We start from the raw sequence: 12,078 nt of genomic DNA, 5'->3' as shown, positions 1-12,078 counted from the left end.
AATTAGGTGAGGTCCCTCTGAGAGCAGCAGCCCTCATGTTTATCTGACTGGTGGAAATTTTGTGACCAGAGCAGATAAAGAACTGCCTGGAGTGGTCAGAAAATTACGACCATGCCAGGCAAGTGGTTAAAGAGGTGAGAGGTGAATGTAATCAATCTGACAGGAAAGGGGAGGTGACAGATGAGGGGGGGCCAGAGGGGAGGCATCTGGGCAGCTTGAGGGAGCAGAAATGTAGAAATGGATCTCCGATCTGTAACTTATTTAGGATATAGAGCAAACAAATCGAGATCGAACTAACAGGCGGCCGTCATACTGTGCAGCGCCCCATGAATTCCAGATACCTGGATGACGCCCTCTGTCCATTTTGGCACCCGGAGCTCATGTTCTACTGGAACAACCCTCGCTACTCCTCTGTGCTTAATCCTAACCCTGTCACTCCTAGTGCCTAACACTAACCCTAACAGTCACTCCTAGTGCCTAACCCACCGGTAAGTACCTAACCGTCACTCCTAGTGCCTAACCCACCGGTAAGTACCTAACAGTCACTCCTAGTGCTTAACCATAACCCTCTGGCAAGTGCCTAACCCTAACCGTCTCTCCTAGTGCCTAACACTAACCCTCTGGTAAGTGCCTAACCGTAATGTTACTCCTAGTGCCTAACCCTAACAGTCACTCCTAGTGCTTAACCATAACCCTCTGGCAAGTGCCTAACCCTAACCGTCTCTCCTAGTGCCTAACACTAACCCTCTGGTAAGTGCCTAACCGTAATGTTACTCCTAGTGCCTAACCCTAACAGTCACTCCTAGTGCTTAACCATAACCCTCTGGTAAGTGCCTAACCGTAATGTTACTCCTAGTGCCTAACCCTAACAGACACTCCTAGTGCTTAACCATAACCCTCTGGCAAGTGCCTAACCCTAACCGTCTCTCCTAGTGCCTAACCATAACCCTCTGCCAAGTGCCTAGCCCTAACCGTCACTCCTAGTGCCTAACCATAACCTCCTGGCAAGTGCCTAGCCATAACCATCACTTCTAGTGCCTAAACATAACCCTCCGGTAAATGCCTAACCATCCCCCTCCGGTAAGTGCGTAGCCCTAACCAACACTTCTAGTGCCTAACCCTTCTGTACGTGCCTAACCCTACCTTAAAAAAAAAGTTGACCATTCCAATGTCGTCCTTTTGACCCTGTCAACCTTTTGTAACGGTCTACCTTTTTACTGTCGATCTTTCAACTTTCTCCTCGAAAGTCTGAAAATCATCCAGAGAGGCACAGGAAAAAAAAAATCATAGCTTTGCCTCAAATTTAGGCAATGCTCTATTTCGGGATTCCCAACTTTCACATGCCAATTTTGATTTTGCCTCTTAATTTATTACCATTTTAAAAATACGGACGGACTCGCAGGAATCGCACCTATGCCTACATCTCTGCACTCCTTATTTATTAACCGTTATGTATATAGAGCCAACATATTATGTTGCGATTCACGATTGTGAACAAAAAACTTAGAAAAATAAAAGATGACTGGGTAAGACAGACAGAGGTGAGAGGGGCCCTGCTGGCAAGCTTATAAAGCCTGTAGGGAAATAGAGATTTGATACAGGAGGATAAGGGCTTGCATATTACGTATTGCTCTGGCCCCATTGCATAGGCTCTTGGTGGGCTGTATTACCCAAGCCACCTCTTATAATATTTAATAATAATAAGTATTACATTTAAGTTGTTTTGCAAACACTTTAATATACTGTATTAGTTGAGAATAAACTGTTACGTTGACTTTGATCTAATAGGTTTTAGTGGCCACCATTGCGTATGGTTGAGGTCCTTGTACTGCAGACTGGTAAACACTGTTATTTAGTGCTCTACTACCTGCATTGCACGCTACCTGTGCGGTGAATCCATCGCCTTTCCCCGACAGCCCCTCACCTGTGTGAAGTATTTACTGTCCTCTAGGTGGAAGCAGTCCAGACTATGTGCCCCATATAATGCACAGTTCTCTCCAGGGGTTCTTGTGTTTAGGGTTTCAAAGATTTCGTTTAGTAGATCCATACCATCTTCTAGGAGGGGGTACTCCATTTGTTCACTAGACTCCGGATCCCCCTCCTCACATGTCCCTTCAAAATATCTAAGAAAAGACAGAGGGGTGTTAATAAGGTACTTTGCTTTTACTCTAATAAGGGGTAATAAGACACTCAGGATTTGGGTTACTGTAATATTATGTTACAGGGGTAATAAGACACTCAGGAGCTGGGTCACTGTAATAAGACGTTACTGGGGTAATAAGGCACTCAGGAGCTGGGTTGCTGTAATAAAATGTTACAGGGGTAATAAGGCACTCAGGAGCTGGGTTACTGTAATAAGACGTTACAGGGGTAATAAGGCACTCAGGAGCTGGGTTACTGCAATAAGATGTTACTGGAGTAATTAGACACTCAATACAATGTTACAGGGGTAATAAGACACTCAGGAGCTGGGTTACTGTAATAAGATGTTACTGGAGTAAAAAGGCACTCAGGAGCTGGGTTACTGTAATAAGACACTCAGGAGCTGGGTTACTGTAATAAGACGTTACAGGAGTAATAAGGCACTCAGGAGCTGGGTTACTGTAATAAGATGTTACAGGGGTAATAAGACACTCAGGAGCTGGGTCGCTGTAATATGATGTTACAGGGGTAATAAGACACTCAGGAGCTGTGTTACTGCAATAAGATGTTACTGGAGTAATTAGACACTCAGGAGCTGGAGTGATGTAATACAATGTTACAGGGGTAATAAGACACTCAGGAGCTGGGTTACTGTAATAAGATGTTACTGGAGTAATAAGGCACTCAGGAGCTGGAGTGATACAATGTTACAGGGGTAATAAGACACTCAGGAGCTGGGTTACTGTAATAAGACATTACAGGGGTAATAAGACACTCAGGAGCTGGGTTGTTGTAATAAGACGTTACTGGGGTAATAAGGCACTCAGGAGCTGGAGTGATGTAATACAATGTTACATGGGTAATAAGGCAATCAGAGGCTGGGTCACTGTAATAAGATGTTACAGGGGTAATAAGACACTCGGGAGCTGGGTCACTAATACAATGTTACAGGGTTAATAAGACACTCGGGAGCTGGGTTGCTGTAATAAGATGTTACAGAGGTAATAAGGCACTCGGGAGCTGGGTTGCTGTAATAAGATGTTACAGAGGTAATAAGACACTCAGGAGCTGGGTTACTGTAATAAGATGTTACAGGTGTAATAAGGCACTCAGGAGCTGGGTTACTGTAATAAGACACTCGGGAGCTGGGTTGCTGGAATAAGATGTTACAGGGGTAATAAGGCACTCAGGAGCTGGGTCACTGTAATAAGATGTTACAGGGGTAATAAGACACTCAGGAGCTGGGTCGCTGTAATAAGATGTTACAGGGGGAATAAGACACTCAGGAGCTGGGTTACTGTAATAAGACACTCGGGAGCTGGGTCGCTGTAATAAGATGTTACAGGGGGAATAAGACACTCAGGAGCTGGGTTACTGTAATAAGACACTCGGGAGCTGGGTCGCTGTAATAAGATGTTACAGGGGGAATAAGACACTCAGGAGCTGGGTTACTGTAATAAGACGATACAGGGGTAATAAGACACTCAGGAGCTGGGTTACTGTAATAAGACATTACAGGGGTAATAAGACACTCAGGAGCTGGGTCACTGTAATAAGACGTTACTGGGGTAATAAGGCACTCAGGAGCTGGGTTGCTGTAATAAAATGTTACAGGGGTAATAAGACACTCAGGAGCTGGGTCGCTGTAATAAGATGTTACAGGGGGAATAAGACACTCAGGAGCTGGGTTACTGTAATAAGACACTCGGGAGCTGGGTCGCTGTAATAAGATGTTACAGGGGGAATAAGACACTCAGGAGCTGGGTTACTGTAATAAGATGTTACAGGGGTAATAAGACACTCAGGAGCTGGGTTACTGTAATAAGACATTAAAGGGGTAATAAGACACTCAGGAGCTGGGTCACTGTAATAAGACGTTACTGGGGTAATAAGGCACTCAGGAGCTGGGTTGCTGTAATAAAATGTTACAGGGGTAATAAGACACTCAGGAGCTGGGTTACTGTAATAAGATGTTACAGGGGTAATGAGACACTCAGGAGCTGGGTTACTGTAATAAGACGTTACAAGGGGTAATAAGGCACTCGGGAGCTGGGTTGCTGTAATAAGATGTTACAGGGGTAATAGGGCACTCAGGAGCTGGGTTACTGTAATAAGACGTTACAAGGGGTAATAAGGTACTCGGGAGCTGGGTTGCTGTAATAAGATGTTACAGGTGTAATAAGACACTCGGGAGCTGGGTTGCTGTAATAAGATGTTACAGGGGTAATAGGGCACTCAGGAGCTGGGTTACTGTAATAAGACACTCAGGAGCTGGGTTGTTGTAATAAGATGTTACAGGGGTAATAAGGTACTCTGGAGCTGGGTTGTTGTAATAAGATGTTACAGAGTAATAGGGCACTCAGAAGCTGCATATTATAATGTTATAGAGTAATAACACACGTGGTGGACTAAATAATAAAAAGATATTGAGTGATTTAGTGTATATGCTGTACCCAGACTTGTTGCTATTATGCCGTCTTGGTTATTGAATACTGGGATTATCACTCACCCTTCGCATTCCCAGGAGCTCCCCTCCGCGTAAGCCTTTCCTGGTCTCTTGGGACGAGACTGTAAGGAAACCGTAGAGAGCATTTAGATATAATTACAAATTTACAGAACTGAACGGCTACATTACTTCACATCTTAGTCTGCCAAGCGCATTTTAATGTCCACAGCTCCTTTCCGGTCTTTACATCTGCGCCCTGTTGCAAAGTGTCCATGGAAATTATGTTAAAATCATGAACAGAAATTTGCCTTTGCTTCACTGTTTTATTATCTCTAAGACCATGCTTATGGTGGGGTGTCTAGGCTACATTTATCAAAAAATAAACGGGTCACCTCCCTGTGTATAGCAACAGGCTGCCAGAGTGTTTTCCTCACTAAGATCCATTTGCAGACCCCCCAATGCTAGTTTATGTGCGCAAGGCATGCTTGCCGACTTATTCATTTTCCTCCCCGGAAGAAGCAGGTGGGTGGAGTTGGGGGTGGGGACTGCGGGGGTTGCATCAATAAGCCCTGCCCCCTCGTGGGAGTTCACCATAAACGCCGGATATTTAAAATAGGGGGCGTGGCTAAATAACGCTATTCTCATAGAATCGCGTCATTTGGACCCGCCCCCAATGCACAGACCCACCGGTCCCCGGTAATATTCTTCCCATTCTGCCCACTTCACTAGGAAGTGGGCATAAGGCGGGAGAAGTGCCTACACTTGCGAAATATCGGGAAAATTTCCGGGAGGGTAGGCAAGTATGGCACAAAGGTGTGGAACAACCTGGTCTGTCCAAATCCCCCCATATAGCAAAGGTTCTATGGGGTCTTTTTACTAAGCAGTGTGAGGAGACGGAGTGAAAAATGATAAGGTCCCAGCCAATCAGCTTCTAACTGTCATCTCACAGGCTGTGTTTGAAAAATGACAGTTGGGAGCTGATTGGCTGGCACCTTATCACTTTTCACTCTGTCTCCTAACACTGCTTAGTAAATAGACTCCTAAATGTGAAAAGCGGAGGTGGTGTCCATAGCCACCAATCAGATTTTAGCTGTCATTTCTCTATTACATCCTAGAATTTGATTGGTTGCTATGGGAAATGCTGCCACTGGCCTGTTTTGGAAGCTTTAGTAGATCTATCCCTATGAGTCACTCCCCCGTACTCCTCCTCCCCTCTGCTGCTTTGCACACTGATCCCCCTCTTCTCATATGCACCATTCACCCCAAGGGCGTGAATTTTTCTGGTTCACTTCCTACCTATCAAACCGCTCCTTCAGTGTCTCTCCTTCCCTTCCTGCCATGGGCCAGAATCAATTAGACGTGAAAACCCGAAATCAGCTAAAAGTTTCGCCTATTGCCGCTTTTCGCCTGTTTGCGTCTTAACTCCAAATTCAATTCCAGGACGTTTTTCACCTAAGCGGAAACTCAATGCACTGATACAGGCAGAAAAGTTTCTCCAATAAGACACTTGGCAGGTGGAAAAAAGTGCAAAATCTCGATTTTTGGGGTGCAAATGGGGGGGGGGGGGAGTTTATTCAGAACCCTGAGGACCCCCATCTCCCCTCCCCAAAGGATAAATCGGCCAAAAAAATAAAAGATGTAATTTTGGGGGTGAAAATGAGAAAAGTGGGGGGACAAGGATAAAAAGTAATGAAATAGGTTTCTTGGGGGGCTGTTTTGATAGGGCAGGTGTTTTTAGGAATGCAGGTACATGCAGCAGGTGGATTTTTCACATTTTTTTACAGTGCACTTTAGCAATATGCTAGAACCCATCTTCAAGTACCCCGAATATGACTGGAATATTTATTTTCCACGAAAAATACTTTTTTCTATAATTTTTCATCATTTTTACAAATATGCTTCTAGAAAGCTTTTAACACAACTGAAGGACACAAAGTACGTTTATTAGGGCTAATAGTACACATCGGTCATGATTTCCAGTGTCAGTGTGTCTCATTTTGGGGGTACGGACTGATTCCCCCAATCTGTTCAGTACTTTCTGCCTGTTACGCATTCGCTGATTTGCTTTTTCGTCTGTTCTGTAATTGAATACGGTGAACCGGGGGGACGCGCATGCCGCAAATTCGCATCTCAAATAGGCGAAAAGTTTCCAACTTTTCGTGTCTAATTGAATACGGGCCTATGTGTTGGGGTCCACCAATGCCCTGTTCTTGGCCCTCTGCTTTTCTTACTGTTAGCTCCTTTGTCCTCCGGTACCACCTCTAACAACACTCACATTTACCCCTCTAACCCTCCTGCACTCTCTCATACTATTCACTCTTAATAAGGGGAGCTGTATGAAACCTTCAAGATACATAGGAGTATATCCAATTGGGCACGAGGTTTAGCGAGGTAAAAACCTTGCGCCCAATTTAGAAATACCGCGGGTGTGCGCGCTCCCGTACCTGCCGTATTCAATTCCAGGACGTTTTTCACCTAAGCGGAAACTCAATGCACTGATACAGGCAGAAAAGTTTCTCCAATAAGACACTTGGCAGGTGGAAAAAAGTGCAAAATCTCGATTTTTGGGGTGCAAATGGGGGGGGGGGAGTTTATTCAGAACCCTGAGGACCCCCATCTCCCCTCCCCAAAGGATAAATCGGCCAAAAAAATAAAAGATGTAATTTTGGGGGTGAAAATGAGAAAAGTGGGGGGACAAGGATAAAAAGTAATGAAATAGGTTTCTTGGGGGGCTGTTTTGATAGGGCAGGTGTTTTTAGGAATGCAGGTACATGCAGCAGGTGGATTTTTCACATTTTTTTACAGTGCACTTTAGCAATATGCTAGAACCCATCTTCAAGTACCCCGAATATGACTGGAATATTTATTTTCCACGAAAAATACTTTTTTCTATAATTTTTCATCATTTTTACAAATATGCTTCTAGAAAGCTTTTAACACAACTGAAGGACACAAAGTACGTTTATTAGGGCTAATAGTACACATCGGTCATGATTTCCAGTGTCAGTGTGTCTCATTTTGGGGGTACGGACTGATTCCCCCAATCTGTTCAGTACTTTCTGCCTGTTACGCATTCGCTGATTTGCTTTTTCGTCTGTTCTGTAATTGAATACGGTGAACCGGGGGGACGCGCATGCCGCAAATTCGCATCTCAAATAGGCGAAAAGTTTCCAACTTTTCGTGTCTAATTGAATACGGGCCTATGTGTTGGGGTCCACCAATGCCCTGTTCTTGGCCCTCTGCTTTTCTTACTGTTAGCTCCTTTGTCCTCCGGTACCACCTCTAACAACACTCACATTTACCCCTCTAACCCTCCTGCACTCTCTCATACTATTCACTCTTAATAAGGGGAGCTGTATGAAACCTTCAAGATACATAGGAGTATATCCAATTGGGCACGAGGTTTAGCGAGGTAAAAACCTTGCGCCCAATTTAGAAATACCGCGGGTGTGCGCGCTCCCGTACCTGCCGTATTCAATTCCAAAAATACTGGTCGCGGGGTTTTCAGTTCTGAAAACCTCGCGGCGCGTATTGTTTACTGTAAGAAAAAAAACACTTACCTTAACGGGCGTCTCCAGTAGTCTCCGCGGCTCCTGGCGGCCTCCCCTCTCTCTTCTTACTGGAGAGGGGGCTGCTGGGAGTCCCAGGGGCTGGTGGGAGGAGCAAGGGCTGCTGGGAGATGTAGTTCTCCCAGCGCCCATCACGGGGGGGGGGGCACAGTGACACCGGGACACACACACACACACACACACACACACACACACTGATACACACGTACAAACACCACACACACACTCACATACTCAGCCCTGCTGCAGAAGAGCCAGCTCCCGACGCAGGATGAAGAAGACAGCGCTGCCGAAGGTAAGTAATTAAGGACTAATTGAATACTTCCAATTGCTTAGTCCTCAGGTGGGGTGCCGCTGGGGTATCAGAGCAAGTCCCGGTGATTTCTCCTGAAATCATCGATTTCAGGAAAAATCACGATTGCTCAGGAGGTGCGCAAAAAAATACCTCCTGGGGTGTGTTTTAAAACAAAACACGCATCTAATAGAATAGCAAAAAACCCGCACCTGCAGGAGAAACCTCGCAGGTGCGAGTTTTTTTGCATGTCTCGCAGCCTATTGAATATACCCCATAGCGTGGAGAAGTTCTCCATAGCAACCAATCATCTTTCAGCTATCATTTATCTATCACAGTCTATAACATGACAGTTAGAAGCTGATTGGCTGCAATGGGAAACACCTCCAGTTTATCTCTCTCCGAGGTTTCAAACATCTCCCCCCCCACCCTTAGTCTCTCCACATGGATGTCCCCACTACCTAGAGCTCAGCATGTGTGATACAGTGCTTATAGCACCTCCCCTCATATCTCCCTTACCATCAATAGCACACCATTCCCTCTGGCATACATCCAAATTGTCCATCTTCATGCTATCCGCAGTCAGCATGTCGACAGCTTTACGATCATGATTACAGTTATAATGCTGACACTGTTACTATGCTTGAATTTGTCCCGTCTATAACATGCTGTAGACATATCGACTGCTGACGGCATGAGGATCTATAAGGTCACCACTTCCCAGCCCGCTGCATTGGTGTCACATGTGACCCTGCCCTTTGCGTTCTTCTTCACATCCCGTCTCTCTCCTAGTCCTGCCACCTCCAACCTTACCATATGCCCTTCTATTATCCAGAATACGTCTGACACTGTTATCCATCCTCTCATCATTTACCTCCTTGACTACTGCAACCTCCTGCTATCTGGCATAGTGACGTGCGGTGAGGCCAATGGCTGGGGAGGCACACATGGAGATGGGTCTGAGTGCTGGGAGCCTGTCTCTCACCCTACTCACTGTAACTCTTCAGTCAATTGATTCTCCTACCTGCCTCACTGTGTCTGCTCTTATTGCTGATGCTGCTACCGATCTCTAAACACTGCAGGGCAGTTCTTGGTCAGACACTCTCCTAGCTCCGTTCTCTAAACATTGCAGTGCACTTGCTGGTCACATGGAACACCCGAGGTGTCCTTCAGTACTCAAGGCACACTCCCCATACTCCGTGGCACGCCTCTATTCGCTATCTTTCTGTGCAGTTTGCTGCCTGTGGGGTGGCCCTGCCCCCAGCTCTGCAAGCAGTGTCTGACTATACAGAAGCGAGGCTGAGCTGTTGCTGCCTCATCTCCCAGGGAGCTCCACAAAGCTGGTGAGTGTTAACTATAGTAATGGTTACAATATACAAAGAAGATGTTTATAAGTTATAAATATCTTCTTTGAATTATTCTAATAATTTTTATATCAAATCTTAGGAGTATGACAGAAAAGGCTCTGCCCTCCCTGCCTACCCTGACTGCACGTCCCTAATCTGGTATTATCCTCACCCATCTATCCCCACTTCAGTCCATCTTAAATGCCTTCCTATCACTGCTACACGTCTGCTGCTTCCATCTGCAAACCCCTACACTGGCTCCCCGGTACCCCAGCATCCAATTCAAACCTACCACTCCTGATCAGACTCTGCCACGGCCTTCATATTTTTAAATGCTGTCTGAAAGCCCTTCTACTTCCTAGAGCTTACCCTACTCCTACTTATACTGCCGAAAACTAGTGCCCCCTCGCAACTGTCCCAGGGGAGATGCATCAAACCTTGGAGAGATATAAAATGGAGAGAGATAAAGTACCAACCAATCGGCTTCTAGCTGACATTTTACAGGCTGTGTTTGAAAAATGAGTTAGGAGCTGATTGGCTGGTACTTTATCTCTCTTCACTTGATCTCTCTCCAAGCTTTGATACATTTCCATCTCCACCCTGAGTCCCACTCCCTTCTCTTGTCCCAGCTGTCCCCTCTTACAGTCAGAATCAGGGGCGTATCTATAATGGGTTCAAGGTGTTCAGTGCACACGGGCTCCTGTGTCCAGGGGGGGGGCCCAGACACCGCATACCCTGCACCCATATGGATCTAGCCGCCACCTATAAATATACTTACCCCTCCGTCGGCCAGGCGCTGACTGCAGAAATCTAAATATAGTATTATAATAATAATTGTAAGCTTGGGAGCAGGGCCTTCCTATCTCTATGTCTGTCTGTTATTACCCAGTTCTGTTCTATTAATGGTTCCAATTGTGAAGCGCAATGGAATATGTTGCGCTATATAAGAAACTGTTAATAAATAAATAATAAGACTTTACAAACTCTTGTACCCCTGTAGACATGGCCACCGTGGCTCGCAAAGCTACTTGGTTGCCCATAATCTACCCCACAAAGAGAGAGATTTTATTTAGACTTTTGAGAATTCATCATGGAACATTTTGGAGTTGGAATACTATTTCATACATTCCTGCTATAGTCCTACTATTCGATGCATTGCCTGTATGCTGGACGCTGTGCTGCCCCTCACTAGTTAAACACTGTCAGTCTCTCTCTCTTTCCCCTTTGAGTTTTCAGTCTCTTCTGTGTACCGTCAGTAAGTATTATAAGATCTCCTAGTCATTTCCTCATGTCGCTGTGTCTCCCATGTTGTCATCTGTCACTCACTGTCCTGATTGATGGGGCAATGAATCTCCTATCCTGGATGCTATATAAACCTCCCAACCGCACGGCCACTTTGTCTTACCTGTCCAAAGTGCTCTGTGATGGGCAGACGGCTCTGCAGCTTCTCGTGGTTCCGGGTAGGACTTCGTTCTGCTTTGAATGAACCCAACCGCTGAATCTGATGCTGTTCCTGGTGTGAAACACAGGTCAAAATGCCAGCCAGAGACAAACATGGCTAAGCCACGGATAGTTTATTCTTGACGTGGCCGAACAAGTTGGATGGGATGAACTTTGTTTAATATAGAGGTTCTTCTGCCATCACAATTTCCAGTTTGACAGGAGACTGACATCACTTCTGTGCTGTTGGGAGGACCCTGCTGTTTCCACTACCTGATTCCTTTCCTCACATCATGACACTGACCCTGTCTCATGCACCTGTGCCCTCCCTTATCCAATCACACAAGTGTACAGGTGCCCACCTCCGAGCCTGTGCTGCTGGGAACATTCAGATTTATCCACTGACTGGGCATTCTGTGACCCAGGCGTGTAACTAGGAAATTGTAGGTCCTGTAGCGAACTTTCGATGGGGGATCCCAATGTTTTTAAGGAGGAGCACCTTAAGCTTCACCCCCCTATATTACCCGGACAGTCACCTCTCTGAACAGAGCCCTATATTGCCTGCATGTAGTTACAGTATACTGGCGCTATAGGTGCCTTGTGGAGTTGGTGGTCAGGCATGCCACTCCCCTCTTGCGCGTGCAGATCTCAGAGAAGATGGCAGAGGGGAGCAGGGTCCAGAGCGCGTATAAGTTAGTTACATGTAGCCCAGTAGCTAATGGGTCCTTGTTATCATGGCAATGGTAGATACACTCGTGCTGCAAACCATTGGATGGTCTAACTGGCTAGCAAACTGCGGTCACCCTGGACAGGAATGCAAGGAAGGATTTTGGAGGGAGCCAT

The 12,078-nt window shown here is 45.8% G+C and overlaps 1 protein-coding gene across 1 annotated transcript in view; it reads right to left on the bottom strand.

Moving 5' to 3' along the window:
• LOC148454327 (DENN domain-containing protein 1B-like) overlaps positions 1–12,078 on the bottom strand; it is an 87,446-nt gene that overhangs the window by 5,150 nt on the left and 70,218 nt on the right. Inside the window, exons 19-21 of the mRNA XM_088461033.1 lie at positions 11,201–11,308; positions 4,652–4,710; positions 1,925–2,123 (exon numbers count right to left, since the gene is read on the bottom strand). Of these exons, the coding sequence (XP_088317159.1) occupies positions 1,925–2,123; positions 4,652–4,710; positions 11,201–11,308 (366 nt within the window). The remainder of the gene's footprint in view (positions 1–1,924; positions 2,124–4,651; positions 4,711–11,200; positions 11,309–12,078) is intronic.

Source organism: Taudactylus pleione, unplaced genomic scaffold (assembly GCF_031769625.1).
Source record: "Taudactylus pleione unplaced genomic scaffold, aTauple2 ptg001005l, whole genome shotgun sequence".
NCBI lineage: Eukaryota > Metazoa > Chordata > Amphibia > Anura > Myobatrachidae > Taudactylus > Taudactylus pleione.
Note: the sequence above shows the minus strand (reverse complement) of the source record. Positions and strands in the feature narration are given on the sequence as shown.